General features: G+C 47.6%; 1 protein-coding gene across 1 annotated transcript in view; it reads right to left on the bottom strand.

The window, feature by feature from the left end:
• Positions 1 to 4,505: 4,505 nt before the first annotated feature.
• LOC135901199 (leucine-rich repeat-containing protein 24-like) overlaps positions 4,506 to 19,792 on the bottom strand; it is a 35,139-nt gene continuing 19,852 nt past the window's right edge. The window contains exons 3-5 of the mRNA XM_065430883.2: positions 13,192 to 13,365; positions 6,752 to 7,028; positions 4,506 to 5,194 (exon numbers count right to left, since the gene is read on the bottom strand). Coding sequence (XP_065286955.1) covers positions 4,962 to 5,194; positions 6,752 to 7,028; positions 13,192 to 13,365 — 684 coding nt within the window. The 3' untranslated portion in view covers positions 4,506 to 4,961. The remainder of the gene's footprint in view (positions 5,195 to 6,751; positions 7,029 to 13,191; positions 13,366 to 19,792) is intronic.

Below are 19,792 nucleotides of genomic sequence, written 5' to 3' on the forward strand. Positions count from 1 at the left end.
ACGGTAAGCCTATAGCCCATGAAAATATCGATTTCGCCCCGTAAAATAATTTCCCACACAAGCACCGGAAATTCGCATATATAACTCCCTGCGCATGCCCTGACGTCAATCAACGCGATAAATACACGAAGAGGCAAAGAATAATTTTCTCGGAAAATCGAAAATATCGATTTCGCCCTGTAAAATAAATTCTCACGTAAGCGCCGGAACTTCGCATATATAACTCCCTGCGCATGCCCTGACGTCAATCAACGCGATAAATACACGAAGAGGCAAAGAATAATTTTCTCGGAAAATCGAAAAAACGGTAAGCCTATAGCCCATGAAAATATCGATTTCGCCCCGTAAAATAAATTCCCACGCAAGCACCGGAACTTCGCATATATAACTCCCTGCGCATGCCCTGACGTCAATCAACGCGATAAATACACGAAGAGGCAAAGAATAATTTTCTCGGAAAATCGAAAAAACGGTAAGCCTATAGCCCATAAAAATATCGATTTTTCCCCATAAAATAATTTCACACGAAAGCGCCGGAACTTCGCATATATAACTCCCCGCGCATGCCCTGACGTCGATTAACGCGATATATGCACGAAGAGGCGAAGAATAATTTTCTCGGAAAATCGAAAAAAACGGTAAGTCTATAGCCCATGAAAATATCGAATTCGCCCCGTAAAATAAATTCTCACGTAAGCGCCGGAACTTCGCATATATAACTCCCTGCGCATGCCCTGACGTCAATCAACGCGATAAATACACGAAGAGGCAAAGAATAATTTTCTCGGAAAATCCAAAAAACGGTAAGCCTATAGCCCATGAAAATATCGATTTCGCCTCATAAAATAATTTCTCACGAAAGCACCGGATCTTCGAATATATTATTCCCCGAGCAAGCCCTGACGTCGATCAACGCGATAAATACACGAAGAGGCAAAGAATAATTTTCTCGGAAAATCGAAAAAACGGTAAGCCTGCCCATGAAAATATCGATTTCGCCCCATAAAATAATTTCTCACGAAAGCGCCGGAACTTCGCATATATAACTCCCCGCGCATGCCCTGACGTCGATTAAAGCGATATATGCACGAAGAGGCGAAGAATAAATTTCTCAGAAAATCGAAAAAAACGGTAAGTCTATATATTGCCCATGAAAATATCGATTTTGCCCGTAAAATAAATTCTCACGAAAGCACCGGATCTTCGAATATATTATTCCCCGAGCACGCCCTGACGTCGATCAACGCGATAAATACACGAAGAGGCAAAGAATAATTATCTCGGAAAATGGAAAAAAACGGTAAGCCCATGAAAATATCGATTCGGCCCCGTAAAATAAATTCTCACGAAAGCGTAGGATCATCGCATATATTATTCCCCGAGCACGCCCTAACGTCGATCAACGCGATAAATACACGAAGAGGCGAAGAATAAAAGCCCATGAAAATATCGTCTGAGCCGAGTAAATTAAGTTGTCTCGAACGTGCTGGATCTTCGTGTATATCACTCCCCACGCACGCGGTGATGTTCTTTTACGCGATAGATATACACCTAGGCACAGAATAATTTTCTGGAAAAAATGAAAGAACGGTAAGCCCATATATAGCCCATGAAAATATCGTCTCAGCCGAGTAAATTCGGTTGTCTCGAAAGTGCTGGATCTTCGCGTATATCACACCCACGCACGAGCTGATGCTCTTTTATGCAATAAATATACACCTAGGCGCAGATTAATTTTCTCGAAAAAATGAAAGGACGGTAAGCTTATAGCCCTTGAAATATTGTCTCAGCCGAGTAAATTAGGTTTTCTCGAACGTGCTGGATCTTCGTGTATATCACTCCCCACGCACGATCTGATTCTCTTTTATGCAATAAATATACACCTATAGGCGCAGGTTAATTTTCTCGAAAAAATGAAAGAACGGTAAGCTCAGCCCATGAAAATATCGCCTCAGCCGAGTAAATTAGGTTGTCTCGAAACTGCTTGATCTTCGTGTATATCGCTCCCCACGCACGCGCTGATGCTTTCTTGAGCGACGAATGTATAAACCTAGGCTCAGAATAAATTTCTCGAAAAAATGAAAAAACGGTAAGCTCGGCCCATGAAAATATCGTCTAGGCCGAGTAAACTATGTTGTCTGGAATGTGTTGGTTCTTCGTATATGTCACTCGCCACGGATGCACTGATGCTCTTTTACGCGATAAATAAACGCCTCGGCAAATATTCTTCTTCGTTCGCAATTTCGTTCACATCCAAGGCAGTTGTCTCGTCTCGTTTCTGCGACATGGTTCCATGACCAGGATTGCGGCTACTCCTTTTTCCGAGTGGCCACGGAATATAAGGCAAAGGACCGCAGGATGAAAGACAAAGGACCGCAGGATGACGGTCTTCTTAGGGTTCTGTATCTTAGCGCCGTTTTTTTTTTCTCTTCAGAATGTCGATGCTCAACCAAATAGCTCAGTTTCGCACTGCTGTATGTAGCAGCTTTCACGAGTTGCATCTCACTGTCCGCCCATATCATTATCGAAGTGACGGCAACGTTCACGAATGTTCCTTCGATGCAAGCGCTTTTAGCGAACTTGCGATAACACGATAAGAGCAGTAACAGTGATAGGTCGGTGAATGCAGTCGCTCTCCAGAGGGCGGATGTTTGGACACGATAGCACGCGAGGACAAGTTCTTCGGTTCGATTCCCGCCCGCGCCGGGAGAATTTCGATAGGAATCAGATGCAAGAATGTTCATGCACTGTGCTTCAGACAAAAACAGAAAAAAAAAAGAAAAAAGGAAAGCATTTAGCCAAACTTAATCTGCCGTCTAAGTCAGCGTCATGTCGTCGTCATGGCGACGTCATGGTGCAACGGTTGCAGCGGCTATCGTCGTGGCCACGCCATATTTGTCGTTGCGCCATTGTTCTGGCTGTGATCGGACCAGCCACTGATTTTTTAAGCGGCTACAGTTTTTAAATGAAGGATTTGGCCTCACTAGTTGGCTGTTTAGACCTAAAAAATGAGGGACCGCTGTTATGCTACCCAGCTGCCATCGGCGGGAAGTTGGCAAAGGCGAGTGAACTTGCCGGTTTCCGCCAGCATAGCGTCGCGCTGCTGCAACAGGCGTCGCTTGTTTCCGCTGTCACGTGTTAGCCGATTGCTTTGTCAGCCCACCTGTTATTGTAGGGCCAGTGTACACGCTCGCACGCGTGTGATACTGACACCGCAATAGTATACCACAGAGCCGTCATAGCGAAATGGAGTTTTTTTTGTCTGTTCTTATTTTATTCAATGTCGTAATGGGCTACAATTTTATAATGACTTCTCCCCTGGGCTGTTTCTCTCATTGCCCCCCACACTTAGTTAAAACAAGAGATAGGCTCACAGGAAACTTGAGGTTTCAAACCATTAACTGTGGTAGAACGAGGAATGTCGCTGACGTCAACGTTTCGACGAGGGAACTTGTCTTCGTCTGGGTAGGAAATTGGCTTCAGCGTCATTCCTTGTGATACCACAGTTATTTCTTCCACAATTATGAAACTTGAATTCCTTGCAAGCGCTTGAATTTTCTTTAATTTATCTTTCGGCTCAAGTTTTCATCTCGAAATTCTCTGCACGCTGAGTACTGTCAGTCGGCATATGTCTCGGGGAAGGGGGGGGGGAGAGAAGGGAGGGGAGGACCCCTCTCTCTGAAGCCGCCGGTATACGCAGTTTTGCTCAGCTGAAACCGACGATGCTTGATCGGACTGATAAATTGGGGTATAAAGACTGTACCTCGGATCAAACCAATCTAAGGGCAAGACAAACCTATAGAGAGCGCTAGACACGTTTGGCTACTGGTATGATGAGGATAGGTGAGACCAAAGTTCTCTTTGCTCTGAAACCTCATGCGTGTGATGTCCATTCGATTAACTTGCACTTCTTAAGCTATGTCGAGGGCCGCTGCACTCCGATTGAGCCTTGCCATTCGTTTCACATGTGCAAGCTCTCTGCACCTCCTGGTTCAAGAGAACGATATGTAGTGCAAGTCTTAAATTGGTGCTGTGGGGCTCGGCCTGCGTGAGCACATAGCTGTCATTGAATTGGCCTGGGGCACCAATTCCCTATTTTGCTAGAATGTATAGAAGGTAGATAATTGAAAGAAAGAGACGCGCATGGGGACCAACCCTCAGGAAAGACAAGTAGAACGCGGATATACACAAACTCAAGGCCAGAGAACTCGTTCACAGCCCGAATATGTAGACCTGCATTGCTCAATAAACCAAGAAGGGCACAGATGGTTCGCTCAGCTTATATAAAGTGAGACTAAGGGTCGATGAAGATAGCCCCAGTCAATGTCTCATTGCCATTACTATATGCATATGAGTAGCGGCTATTGGCAACGTCACGCAGACGAGAATAATTAAAGAATGGCGTTTGAATAGAGGAAAGCTGAGAAAGCAAGCACAGAAACTGCGGTTTGGCGAGGACACCTATAGCATCGGGGAAATGCTTCGCATGGCTGATAAAACGGTAGTCATTTCTTTAGAACGTTATATTAGCATCTTCTTTATCTTTCTTATTTAATTGTACAAGAAAAACTGGCACCAGTAGAGTTTTATCTTGGCGCCTGCACCACAAAGTCTACACTATCGCGTGAACTCGTAATGGCTTGTGCCCGCACTTCGACGACAACGTTCCGTTCCCTTCGTCTCGCTGGATTCGTCGACGCTTCTCCACTCACGTCCAAATTGCACTCGGAGCACAAACAATGACAGTAGAGCAGGACGCGACACGGCCCTTCCGTCGTGATAGGTGACGTCTAAAACGTGACGACCACCGCGCATTTCCGGCTGCGCAATCACTTCCGGTGCATCCAGCCAGCAAAGGCACAGCCTGCGAGATCTGTTTTAATTCCTCAGAGGCGACCGTCACTGGCGCGTGGATTTGGGCACCGCCTGTAGTCACGAATCCCGGACACACTGTCTTGCTCTCAGCTGGCGGAGACTGCAAAGTGGCCGGCGGCGAGCGCTGCAGCCATGGCGACCAAGATGGCCGCTCCGGCAGGTGGCGCGGCGGCCCCGTCGCAGAATTGCTTGGTGGTGAGCGTGGTCACGTCCTTGCTAAGCAGGGACGGCGGCTCGCCGCATTTGACGCCGCTGATGTTCGCCCGCCGGATCCAGGACAGGAACTCGCCCTTGCCCAAGTCGCAGTCGCACTGCATCTCTGCGCATAAATATATACATCGCACGTGACTCGAACCATCGCATCAGTTTCTCTTTCCTGTCGAATGTTTTCGTTAAGTGTCCTTTGCGCCTTTTAACGTGCATGTGTTATTGCCTGGCTTCAGCAAATATATGGGCCATAAGCACACGTCACGATAACGCTTCGACGGCGTAAGAAAAATATTTCGAAGGATCTGGCGCGAACGTGTAACATTTGGTGTGTGAAGCAACGGAACCTTCGTAAATCATTTACAAATCCAAGAGCACAGCAATTTAGTCTTTAGCTCTAACTATGCTATATATATATATATATATATATATATATATATATATATATATATATATATATATATATATATATATATATATATATATATGTATATAGTGACATTGCGGCGTTGATCAATATTGCTGTTGTATAACAAATTAGTGCAAACAGTGATCCAGCTCCAATAAGTGGTGTATGTTTTGAAAGTACCGAACGATTCACCTGGGCAGGAACACATGATGTAACAGAAATGCGTCGCGAGGATTAAGCACCTGTTTAATTGATTAATTTGCTGTCCAATCGTTGTCCATCTGTCACACTCGTCCTTGAATTCTCCCAAAGCATCGTTTTGCTCCTCTCATCCCATATCGAGGCATACTCCTCGGGCCTGCGCTCTTCTCTATCACGTGGTATAATTTATTAATTTTTTCCAACGCACACGGAGGCACCTCGGTGCACTCCTGGTGGCAGCTCCGTGCGTTGCTTCTACTCCCCTGCAGCTTTTATGGGCATGGTTTAAGCTTAAGAGGAAGCTTTAGCTCGGGCGCTCCTATCTAAATACATGTAAAAGGAGAATTCGTTTTTCTGGGCAACCAGTGCACAAAATTTGGCGAGGTTTGTTGCATTTAAAAGAAAAACTTAAAATATAGTGACTGCTGGTTTCGAATTTTTGATTAAGGTCGTCAGTTTTTTTATGAAATTGGCAAAAGTCGAAAATTTTCAGAAAACGAAACTATCAACTTTACAACCCTGTAACTCAGCAATGAAAATGATATCACAATTCTATGAATTGCACCTAATAGTAGATCTAAAGCGGACAAAATTGATGTTACATGTGAATCTCAAAAAATTTAGTAATATGAAAATACAGCTTTTGCAGACCTCGTGTACACAACGTAACGAATTCGCCTAAACTATAAATTGACATATCTGATTTGTCCTCTTTGAATGATCTAACGGATGCCGTTTACAGAACCGCGATATCTGTTCTTGATGCAGAGTTATTAATTTGTAAACTTCGTGCTCCTATTTCTTTTCAAGCTTTCAAATTTTTGAAAATCTTTTCTTTTAGAAATTCAGGCCCTAAATCGAAGTTCTGCTTCCAGCAGTCACTAGAATTTAACTTTCTCTCTCAAATGCAACAAATTTCATTAAAATCGGTTCTGGGGTTATCTCAGAAATTTTTTTTTTTTGCGTTTTACATGCGCTTGAATAGGCCGCGTCGGAGTTGGGCCCGAGCAAAAGCTTCCCCTCAATGTGCGCGCAGAAGGCAAAGTCGGCTGTACGCACTGTTCATGACCAGACGGCGTAGGTGCTTGAGGTTGGACTGGAGCACGAGCGCCTCCTGGTCGGTGACCACCTCGATGCGGTTCTCGAAGAGGTCCAGCTCGCGCAGGTAGGGCAACTTGCTCACGGCGCCCGGCACCTGAGTCAGGTGGTTGTGGCGCAGCCAAAGCCGGCTCAGGTTGAGCTTGACGAAAGCGTTTTCGCGCACCGACACAAGGTGTGCGCTGTTCACGGCCAGCTCGTCCAGCAGGGGCAGCGAGTCGAACATGTTCGCCTCCAGCTGCGCAGAAGACGTCCAGACGGCTCGCAAATACACGCCACGAGCAGTGCGTCTTTCTGCACACCGGGCAACGTTTGAGAGATTATGAATGCACTGGCGTTGAGCACGAGCCAGCTTTAGCATAAAATTTTCTACAGAAATTACTAGATTAAATTCTGGCGCTAGTGTTTACGGGAGATCCCAGTATGGTGGTCCAGCCAGTATGGAAATGATGGAATGACGGTTGGTAAATGGATCTACTTCAACTTCGTCCTTACGGCTTCGAACAGCTTTGTGACTTTGCATGAGGTCGTTTTCATTAATCAGAGAGCAAACGGTGATAGCCGATATTCCAGTTGACATAAGAGAGAAAAAAATGGATGTGGACAGACCACGTAATGCGTAGGGCAGATAGCCAGCGTATCAGAATTGCAGAATTAGTGCCAACAGAAGAGAAGCGCAGTCGAGCACGGCAGAAAATTAGGTGGGGAGATGAAATTCGGAAATTTGCTGTCGCAGGTTGGAATCGGGTAGCGCGAGACAGGAGTAATTGGAGATCGCTGAGAGATGCCTTCGTCCTGCAGTGGACATAAAAAAATAGGCTGCTGCTGCTATTGATGATGATGATGATGATGATGTCGTTGTTGTTGTTAATGATGATGAGATCGTTTTGAACAACATATCGTGTTCCTTAGAGTGTACTTTACAATGTGTATGCACTATGTTCTACCTATATAAATCACTGTTCCGATCCACGTTCTAAGTTGTGCATCTCTAGATATTCGGTGTTAAAACGAGCCCCATAAGAAACACAAAAGCAGGTTTCCCTAAAATGCTACAGTTTCGCCCGAAAGGGGAAGCATCGATTGTGATAGCAAATTAGTGGACAGCTATACGATATAAGGATAGTAGTTTTAGCGGCCGTGTAAACTTGTAAACATATAAATACTAAGTAAATCAACAAGCATATCACACGCGCCCACGAAAACATGCACACATCTCACTCGATGGCCGCGGAAACTCGCTGTCGAAACGCTGGAGTGAGGAAGCACGACGCTTTCACTCGCACAAATTATACGAATCGGTTACGATTTTATCGCTCTTGGACTTCGTACGGAACCTCGCGGCAACGTCTACGGCGACGGCAGAAATGCACCTGAAGTGTCCATATAATTGCTATCGCAATAAAATTATGTTTCCACCGCGGCGCGAAGTTTATAGCGGCAGCAATTATATGAACTCTCCAGGCGCATTTCTGCCGTCGCCGTCGGCGTTGCCGCTAGGTTCCGTATAAAGTCTAAGTGCGATGAAATCGTCGCCGCGCGCTGTGTGCTGCATGTGAAATTGAAAGCGTGCGAGGGTGAGCCGGCGATCACGTCTAAATTTCGCGCACGCAAGCGAGGAAAGCAGGGAGGAAGCGCTCCGTCTTCCGTCGCGCGCAAGGATCCGACGAGACGGTATAGGGAGTGGGCGCGCGTCCTACACCGGGCGACCCGGGCGGCCGCGCCCGCCCGCCTGGGCCGCTTACCTTGAAAGCCATCTGCGACAGGGACCGAGTCCGCCGCGCGCTTTGTTTTCGCGGCTTAGTTCGCGTTGGTGCGAGACGTAGTGCGAAGGTCAATTCTGTCACTGCTGCCGCCACGCTTCTTCACTCAAGCGTTTTGACAGCGAGTCACCGCGGTCATCGATTCAGATGTGTTCATGCTTCCTTATGCACGCGTGACACCATGCTTGTTATTTAGTTAGTATGCCTATGTTTACAAGTTTATACGGCCGATAAAACTACTGTCCTTACGTCGTATAGCTAGCTGTCCACTAATTTGCTATCGCAATCGATGGTTCGCCTTTCGGGCGAAACTACAACTTCTGGGGAAACGTGTTTTAACGCGATAGCGTTAAGGAGCTCGTGTCGCAGAAAAGCCGGTGTCGTCGGCGTCGGTGTCGTCGTCGGTGTTTGCGGCGTTGACCGTGAGCGATAAATCACGGCAGGCGCTTCATAAATAAAAAGCAACTTCCAAGATTGGCCCGGTGGGAATCGAACAAGGGTCTCCGGAGTGTGAGACGGAGACGCTACCACTCAGCCACGAGTTCGATGCTTCCAAGCGGTGCAAACGCGCCTCTAGTGAATGCGGTGTTGCCTTCGAAACGAGCCGTGGAAAGTTATACTGCGGTGTATATCGGTAATTATGAACATGTAACGTACAGAAGTCACAATTACGAAGTGCGTTTCCGCTGCATTTCTTCTGCGCTTTCCGCACACGCAGAGCCATCTTGCGGCAAACACAGAAGACCCCCTCCTCTCAATGTACGGCGCTGCCCCGACAGGAGGCGCGCCGCGCGCGCATTGGGACCGCTGCCAGGCGCGTCGCGGGACTCCCTCTCCCCTGACGACGCTTCGCCGTGCTCCCGGTCCTTTCTTTAGATTACTATCTATCTCTCTGCCCGTGCCGATCGCGACGTTTGGCTGGCGTAGATCGTTTCCCCTCCGAGACACCGAGTTCTTTGGTTCGTTCCGTTCGCTCAGGCGCTCGTTTCGTTGCCGCGCCGAACGCTGCGTTGCTCGACGCTCACCGCGTGATAGGTGGGCGCTAAGTCCGATGCGGGGCGCATCGTAAGTGATCGCTGTGCCGTAGCGCATTGTCTTATACCCCTTGGCGGGTCGACGGGAACGCTGTCGCGTCCCACTCTTGAAGGCGAAGCTTAAGCGTCCTCCAATTTTTCTTTTGGATGTTTGCAAAATAAAATTTTATTTCTCGCACCCGTCTCGTCGTGATGTCGCAGCGAAAAGAGGGAGGGGGGGGTCATTCTAGATTTTTTCTCCTTAGGAGGGCCTTTCTATCACCGAATATGTGAAAATACGCAACCTTGAACATGCGAGTCGGTAAATTGAGTGATTTATGTAGAACATAGGGGGGTGCATACGCATTTTATATATAAGTTCATTGTCCTTTAAGTGACGCATTTTCGACACGATGGTAACCCTGAATGCGTCCATATTTTTCTGTTTACAAGAGGCAATCCGGGTTTCACCTGCTAGAATTACTGGCTAAATGTTACGGACGAGAAGCTGAAAGTGCGACAGTCATTCAAAGTATAGCAACGCACCTGCCACCGTTTTCGCAGCGCGGTAAACCAGAGTTTCAAAAAATCAGCTTTGCCGTAGATTACAGTCATAATAATCGTTGCATTGCGTGGAAAGCTCTCTCTCTCTCTCCATATATATATATATATATATAGTCATATAATAAGAAGCCAACAAACACTGACATCAAGGACAACATAGGGGACATTACTTGTGCTTAATAAATGTAATAACGAAACGATAAATTAATGGGAACTAAAGTGGATGAAAAAAAATGGCTGTGGCTTAGCTAAGGTTAAGCCCAGGATGCGAAGCATACTAGCCTTTATTTTAACGCGACAGCGTTAAGGAGCTCGTGTCGCAGAAAAGCCGGTGTCGTCGGCGTCGGCTCAGGCGTGCAGCGCTTGCTCAGGCGCACATTTCGTTGTCGCGCCGAACGCTGCGTTGCTCGACGCTCACCGCGTCCGATGCGGGGGGCGACGCCGCGAGCGACGGCGCGAGTTAGAGCATCGTTTCTCCTCTGTCGTGACGTCACGGTGTCACGTGGTATTGAAGGCGACACCGCCGCGCCTGAGGAGCTGGGTTGAGCTCTCGTAATATGCTTCGCATAAAAACAACTTGCCGCAGGCGGGAACCGAACCCACAACCTTCGCATTTCGCTTGCGATGCTCTACCAATTCAGCTACCGCGGTGCCGTTTCCCCATTGACTTTCTTGGTTATTTACGTGTCCAGTAGAACCCTGGGAGTGTTAGCCAGCGCAACCACTCACAGACCTTGGCGGTGGACGTGGAGCGTCCTTTTTGCTGCAGGCGTCACGAGAACGTGATCTTTTTGGGTGAAGGCAACTGGTCAATAAACCCACACACGCTACCTGAAGGCATCAATGTTACCGGATTCGACACCCTCGTTACGTAATAAACGAGAAGAAAGGGAGTTAACCGAGGGGCCCGATTTTTATTAGGCGAAATGCGAAGGTTGTGGGTTCGGATCCCACCTGCGGCAAGTTGTTTTTTCATCCACTTTAGTTTCCATTAATTTATTGTTTCTTTATTTCATTTATTAAGCACAAGTAATTTCCCCTATGTTGTTCTTGGTGTCAGTGTTTGTTGGCTTCTTATGATATGACTAATAAAAATCGGGCCCCTCGGTTAACTCCCTTTCTTCTCGTTTATTACATAACGAGGGTCTCGAATCCGGCAACATTGATGCCTTCAGGTAGCATGTTTGGGTTTATTGACCAGTTGCCTTCACCCAAAAAGATCACGTTCTCGTGACGCCTGCAGCAAAAAGGACGCTCCACGTCCACCGCCAAGGTCTGTGAGTGGTGGCGCTGGCTAACACTACCAGGGTTCTACTAGAACACGTAAATGCCCAAGAAAGTCGATGGGGAAACGGCGCCGCGGTAGCTGAATTGGTAGAGCATCGCACGCGAAATGCGAAGGTTGTGGGTTCGGTTCCCGCCTGCGGCAAGTTGTTTTTTCATCCACTTTAGTTCCCATTAATTTATCGTCTCTTTATTACATTTATTAAGCACAAGTAATTTCCCCTATGTTGTCCTTGATGTCAGTATTTGTTGGCTTCTTATGATATATATATATATATATATATATATATATATATATATATATATATATATATATATGGTATTGCGACGACATCAACATATGCTGAAGGGACTAGGATGGCCACGAGAGAATCGGGGGAACGCTGGGTTGTGTCGACAAACACGCGGAGTTGAGACCCACGTTCTCAAATTCCTGTCGGACAACGGCCTGTATCATTACAACTGTGGTTGCTGGTGGATCGGGAGGCATCGCAGAGAAGGATGGAGAAGAGACGGCCTCGAGCTCGCGACGAGCGATACGGGTTACGTTGGCACATGTGGTTGCGGTTTTCACGCGCCTTAGATATTTAACAACACCAGGACGGCGCCTTTGCCGCCGGAGGTAGTGTTACGACACCATCGACAGATGCTCAAGAGACGAGCCGAATTGAGAAATACGACCAAGTGACTGAGCTCTCGGCGTGAGCGAGTGTTTTTATCTTGCGCTCTGGCTGCAGGGGAAATACAGCGTAAATTGAATACTTTCTCTGTGTTTTTCCACACGTGAAAACAGGACTAAAGTCCGGCTGCGGAGGCCACACTTAGATGGGGGCGAAATGCAAAAACGCCCCTGTCCCGTGCATTAAGGGCTCGTTAAAGATAAAGATTGGCGGAACGAACAGCCCAGATAGCGCTCAGCTTTTTCCTGTAGCATACTTGCCATTCGCTCGTAATGGCGTTATTGTCAACTGCCTCGTCGTCAAACTCACAGCACATGCGCGAGCAGAGCCGACAGATGACGACAACGGTCGAGGTTAAGTGGGGCGCTTGCTCTAAACGCGTGTGCGAGAACAAAATTTCTTGGTCTACAGGCACGAAGCACTATTTTAATTTGTGAACAAGTAAAATAAACTCATGTTATAGGAGGGTGAATCAGCAAGTCTTTGCCCCTATTTTTTTAAAGCCAAATTACGGCTGTAAATGCGAAGTCGGCATACGCCATCCCCAGCCGTGAACCTTTCTTGGAACGACCCGGCCTTATTTGCCGGTAGCTCCTTGGCACGGCGCTGTTAGTTGTTGCAATGGGACAAATGTCTGCACCGGTGTGGGGACTACGTGGAAAAATAGTGCAAGGTATGTAGAATATTAGGCCGTATTTGTAATTACCTGTATGCACCTTATTTTGGCCAAAGAAAGAAAACAGGGGCAAAAGCTTTCTGATCCGCCCTCGCAAAATGAGTTCGGTACAGAACCCATTTATTTCTTGGGAGGACTGAAAGCCGTCGGACACATGTCGGTGACCGCAACAACACTGCTGCCCGCAAGCCATAGAGCTATAGGCAGACCAGTCCACCGATTAGTCATTGGATACGCGTTCGCCACAGTGATCGGCGTTTTCATCTCCCACGGTATCGCTCCTGTTGGCTGCCGCTCAGCCTCCTTCCTTTGCCTGCGGATGGCACGAGATGAAAGCATCGCGGCAGTTTCGCGGTCACAATGAATAAGCTCTACAACAGCGACAACAACTATGGCGCGGATCGGAGTGGTCTGTGTGTACCTGCTGGATGGTCTCGTTCTCGAGCTGCAGGCTACGCAGCTTCGCCATGGGCCGTATGATGTCGCCCACATAGACCTGGCCAATACGTGTGTTGTCGAGCGTGAGCCGCTCCACATGCTCGTTGATGAACTGCGGGAACGCCTTCTTCAACTCCTCCAGGTCAGAGTCCCGGATCTGCACCGAGAGACACATAGACTTTATCGCACAGGTGGCTCATTTTTCGAGTCGTCGTCGCCGGTAACAAATCGGGTGCTTCTATGAGGTTGTGAGATTTCCAAAACGTACTGCATGGGGTGTAGGTGTTATGTTGGAGTGGTCTAGCTCACCAACGACAAGGGAAAGGGAGAGGGGGCGAACAAAGGGTGTAGGAAATTCCGCCTAATTAGATATTTGGCCCTAATTAATTAATCAACTTCTCAAGTATAATAATAAAATGAAAAGTTACAGTGAGAAAATACTGGCCGCTCGAGGCAGTTTGCATGTATTCGCGGGCTTATTTCACGCTCGGAAATACACTTTTAGGTAGCACGTATTGAGCAACAGAAAGCTGTATCGGCAGTTTATCATGTCGCTCTACAATATTCTCATTGAGACTTTTCGTCTAATTATAATATTTGAGAAGTTGATTAACTAATTAGGACTACTTCTGTAATTATGTAGAGTTAAAAATTAACCTGAGTATATCCAAGCGACGGCAAACAACATCGCCTTTGTTCTGTTCAGCTACGTGGCATTCACATATTTTTAAAGTTTGACTAAAGTTACGTGGGACACCCTGTATGCGATACGGATCTCCGGACTAAGGAGCCCTCATATCGGCAAGTCTAAGCGCCGATATGAGGGCTCTGAAGGCTCCTTGCTCCAAACATCTTAGAGATGGCAATACAGTGCACGGCAAGAAATCGCCAAAAGATGCAAAACTTCCACAAATTTTGAAAACAAGAAAAAAGAAACAAGATCTTTCGGAAATTTTGGATAGACTGGAAAAGTATGCTAACTTTTCTTAGCATACCAAAGTAGAAATAACAGCACACGCGGATTCATGCAAAGAAATGTTTCCTTTTTTAAACTTATAGGGAGACTTTGACATTTTATAACAAATGAAGCCCTTTTTTTATTCTCTAGCAGATTCTTGGTAGCTTTAGGAATTATTACCTACCAACCATGAATGCTGCGCTTTTTTGCTCTGTTATGGAAGGGATCGAAGTCTGCCCATTTCTGGAAGTTTCTTTTTTTTTTTTTCGAATCACCGATGCCATGTGGCAAATTACATGCTACGGATTCGCCATGACGGACACCATACAGGTTAGACGTATGGGCGCTTTTAGACGTGCGGAACGGTGGTAAAGGAGCAACCATAATTTAGACTCCCTTCCTGCGACTCACTTGACACCAGTCAACAATAGTAAGCTGTCTTCAAAATCGTTTTATTCATTCTGTGAGAAAAGGTGAGGTAAAAAACTGAGATAAGGCCCAAACATTTTTATGGGTGTTTGTGTGTCCGTGCGCGCGCGTGTGATTTCTTTTTCGAAACTTCAGAACCATCACGTAAGTTCGACGTCAAGAATTTCAATTTTCGTTCTCGTATTTCAGCCCTTTTGCAACCAGTTAAGTAAGCAAAACCTGTTAGGTGGAGACTTATTCAATAATGCAATACAATAATGCAGTTTATTCAATAGTGCAGTGTAGGCTGTACTTCTTAGTTAACGAAAAGCAGTTAACCATATATCCATTTAAATGCTGTAGAAATCTACGACGCCTTGACGAGCCAGTGCGGGGAACTTCATGGCAGCAGTGCAACTCTGTTTTCGTTTTTACGCGTTTTACACCTTTCCTCTAAGGGGTAAGGGGGTTTCTTTTCCGTTTGCAGAGTGTAATGTACTCATGCTGCTTTACACTTTTCTTTAGTGTACGATTAAGAGTTAAAATTGTCCGCCTGACATAAACTCTACATGAATTTATTTGGCGCAAGAAACACCTCGTTCTTGCTGTAGAAGTGCACCAGTTCTAGTTGTGCAACTAGACAGCTTGCCACCTTGGAATGAAACAGCTTAAAAGCTTGCATAGAAATTGCAAGTCAAAGAAAAGAAATTCCGAGGATGCTTTCTTTGTCAGAACGAGTAGAACGAAGTAGATAGCCTAGTCAGACTATTCGCTTAGAGAGATGATGAAAAACTTTATTTATCCCTCTTTAAAGGGAAGGGGGCAATGGAATAGAGGGTAGGGGGAGGAACTACTTGAAGTAGGCCTCCTTTATCCTCTCAGCCCACTCCAGGATGGCCTCCTGAAGATCGGGCCTGGAACTGCGCAAGGCTGCCTCCCACTGCTCCTCATTAGATATTAATTGCTTGAGGAAAGGGGGAAGGGGGTGCTTAGGGCACCCCCACATGATATGGTTTAAGTCTGCTTTGGGAGAGACACAGAAATTACAAGAGGGAGAAAGATGAATGGCGGGATGAATGCGGTGGAGGAGGTAAGGGGACGGAAAGGTGCGAGTATATTGGCGGATTATAATTTCTCAAAATGCAAATCGTTTTTCCTGGGCCGACATCGCTCTCGATCCTGTGCGCCTGCACCCTGGAGGAGGAGCGCGAGCGACTCAATCTGCAGCCAAAACGGGAGCGCTGAAGGGGTAGGCCCCTCACGAAGCCCCCCCCCCCCCCCCTCTTGCCAAGGGGTTTCCTCGGGACGTGCAAGTGCTGATGCACAAAGCCAGGACAGGCACAGCCCTCAACCAAGACGTCCTGGCTAAGTGGCTCGCGCTGGTCGCTTCAAGGAAGGGGTGCGTTCATCAGAGTATAGGCAACGCCTGGACAGCGAGTAAGAGAAAGAGACAGAGCCGAATGCGATGTCGTCGCCAGTGACGTGAATTACGTGCGACATAGGTGCCCGTCCGACAGTCAGGCGCCTATTGTGGGACGGTCCCAATCTGGCTATAGTAATAAAAAAAAAAGAAACGAAAGGGACGCGGCATTACCTCACTGGAGGCATGGACCCCGCCACCCCCTCAAGCCGACGCCCGGCGAAATATCGACTCTTTATGGGAGTTGGTGCGCGAGGCCGGCTTGACCAGCAGGTTATGAGGGTGTTGTTCCTTTTAGATTTCTTTGTTTACTTTGTTTATTTTATGATCCCCACCAGTGACCCTCGCCACGCACAGGGCAGTGAACCATCCATTTCACTATATAGTCAATTCTCTCTCTAATCTGAAACAACGAACTTTTACTTTCCAATTAACCTAGCATTTACATTATAGCAGAGCAAATAGATCAAGCTTCGAGCTGGCTGGCTCGCTCTTCTTTAAGAGGTGCACGGCAGGCGCACTGCGTTTTCGTGCGTGGAGTTTCGCGGTGTAGGGGTTGAAGGACGGACTCGGGATGAAAGCCCAAAACTTGGGAGGGATTTATTCTACATATTATACAGGGAGGTGAGCGTCAATTACCAGACGTACTGACATTACGGGCCGGCAGCAACTCGGACGCTGCGGCCCGCGGCAAGAAGTTCGAGAGAGGTGAAACAGGGAATCAGGGCATATCCCAGAATTCTCAGGTCTCTCTGGAAGGCTTCTTATAAGCCCTTCGAGCACTGCAAGTCACGTCATGTTTGACCAATGGGAGAGTCCACTCCGATGACGCCACTTTCAGCCAATGGTAGGCGCCCGTGTCGTGGTGTCACACCTGGCGGCTTGCTGCGGTCTTGCCTCGCAGACTGGCAATGCACCTCGAACAATGAGAAGGGGAGGGCTGCACCTGCTTCATTGTCGGATGCCCACCTGCTAATCCCGGCGGCGCACGAACTTGTTGGCACGTAAACTTGTTGCCTTAAACTTGTTTGCTCGGCCGCTTCTCTGGAATGCGCTTTGCTGCTTCAGCTGCAATCCGATATGGTCCGATGCTGCAATCCGATGTGGTCTGGGGAACTCGAAGTAATCGCAGGAACCAGCTCCATATCTAACAGCTCGTCCTCGCCCCGGTTGTTCTGAATGGCCGGTGAAATCAATTCGCTGGCCATGAGGAACGCTGATAGAAGCTGCAGGGTACTGGGGTCGAGCCACGTTTGACAACCCTCGGGATCCTGGGCCCTGGAGAACAAACGTCAAACAAACAAAACAGCACAGCGCTGCACCACGCGTAAGCGCAGGCTCTTCACCCCTGACTCGCCAGACTATTACTGAGTCAAAATCAACCCTGATCTTTTATTTCCCCAATTTCGACAAAACAGTTCCAACCACCCTTCCAAACCGCTATCCATTTCTCCCCGAATGCCGACAAGACCAGAGTACTATTGTTGTTGCAAAACAAAAGGGTCGTTGACGATGCAAACAACAAATGAAAACAGCCGAACATAACTTAAGTGGCCTAACCACACGAACAGCATGTTTCCGATCTATCGCAGTGGCGTACATATCGCACGTAATGGTGCCACTGAACAATCTGGTCAACCTCACAAGTACGTAATCACAAGCGCACTAACCTTGTGGTCACTAAACAGAACGCGTACTTGCATTGTAGGCAAACTTTTCACTTACGCTTACTCACGTTTTTTTTTCTGAAGGTCCTACAGGACACGTGACGTAAACGAACAATTAAACTTGCGGGACTTACACACTCCGCAGAACTCTTAAAATGATGCGTCTTCTAATAATTCGTTCCACGCACGCTCACTAAAGAAGTCAGAATACGGCTGCCCTCCACACACACTAGCAACCCAGTCATAAAGTCTGCTTCCTTCCGTCCACACAGGACACGCGCTATTGGAACTAAGAACGCTTCTCCGTGCAAATCATGCACTCACTGAAAATCTACGCGCTTAACCTTACAAAATTCAAAAACACTTAAAAAGAAAGAAGGTTAAATAACACACGTGCTTTACCATAGGCCTTTCGACGATAACCTTGACCTTCAGGTTACTCACACACACAAAAAAAAAGCCTATCCACTTATTAATGAGCATCTCGCGAGACTACATGTTTACCTAAAACGCATCTTTCAAATCTCGAGCTTCTCGAACGAAAACATAAACAAAGCTCAAACCTTACACATTGAAAGAAATCCAAGTCTCAATTCGCGAAAACTTTCCGATGCTCAAAAATAAAACAAAATAACACGTTTTACTTCTACGGAAGCTCTCGGCCTCCCTTTCAAAACGCTTACGTCTGACTCATACTTTGAGTCGAACCCGGGGTGGTCGAAGTTTACAAGCTACTCTGGCAACGGAGGAACAACAAAAGGGCTGATTCACTATCAGCTCCCCCAAGACGTTACGGTCTCCTGCCAATTTGCGTCCTCCCGCCCCGCTTTCAACACAAACCCGATTGACCGCGTCGCTTCTCTCCACCTGGTCTCGTCCTGCTACCTTGCGTTTCTTCGAACTGCACGCTGAGCTATGAGAAGAACTACGGAACGACGAGGAGCTTAACTGCCTCGTGCCCTTTGTCCGCGTCCGCGCAGAACATTCTTCGCGGTCCCCCTTTGACCGGTGGCTCGACCATTTTGGATGCGTCAACATCGTCCTAGACGACCGCACCTTCTTCCTCGCGCCCTGCCCTTTTGGGTTTCTCGCCATCTTTGGCGGCGCTACATTAGTTACCGTCTTTCGGTTTTTACCGCGCTTCTTTTTAAGGCGCTTTCTCTTTGCACTCTCCTTCATGTCGCCTTCTCGTGCCTCGTGCTGGCCGGTACACGTTTCGTCGGCCCGGATCGGCCTCTTACCCGCACAGTCTGAGTGATTTACATTTAAATCTCCTCTCACTTTGCCTCGACTGGCGGACAGCTCAACCGACTCTGGCACAATGCAGCAGGCTTTACTCGAGTAAGACAACTCGCACTCTTGCGAACTGCCCTCTGCTACATTGCCCAGCTCACGCTGTGCATCGGCACACAGCCCGTCGGTATCGATCGCTGTCTCACGCGCACAGTCCGAATGATTAACAACTGAATCATCCCTATCTAGGCCATCTAGACTGGCGGAGAGCCGCACCGATCCCTGAACAATGCAGTTGTATTCTCTTGAGCTACGCAGCTCGCAATCCTGAGAATTACCCTCAACTGCACCGCTCAGCTCGCACTTCACTTCTGCACGCAGATCTGGCTCTACATGGGTGCTCGCTTCTGTCTGGTCAGCCGTACCCTTTTCTTCGCTAGCAACCTCGCTAACCTTACCAGCGACGCACACACGCGGTAACTGTGCCAATTTGTTCGCAGCTGGCCTAGCTGTCTCCACAGTCATCTGTTGGCACAGCACCTCGTCGCTCTCCTTGCGGCCTTCAACGGCCTCTGTTGCCACTAAGGCATCGTTAGCAGCTAGCCTCTTCCCTTTTCTTATGAATCTGCAGCCAATCTCACAGGCACTACTCTTTTGGTCGGCTTCTGGCGAAAATCTGCTCGATGCTGCCTCATTCTTTCGCTCTGTACTTCCTACAGAATTCTCAGACAGCCGTTGTCTCTGTGCCAATATCTGATCACAATGCTCTATCTCTTTGATCAGTGCTGCCTTCTCTCTCGCATACTTTTCCTCTCGCTCACGTTCGCGTTCATTCTCACGTCCGTGACGCTGACACCTAAGAGTAAGTTCTTGAAGCTCCTGCTTCCGTTCATTCTCG

This window comes from Dermacentor albipictus, chromosome 4, assembly GCF_038994185.2.
Source record: "Dermacentor albipictus isolate Rhodes 1998 colony chromosome 4, USDA_Dalb.pri_finalv2, whole genome shotgun sequence".
Lineage (NCBI taxonomy): Eukaryota > Metazoa > Arthropoda > Arachnida > Ixodida > Ixodidae > Dermacentor > Dermacentor albipictus.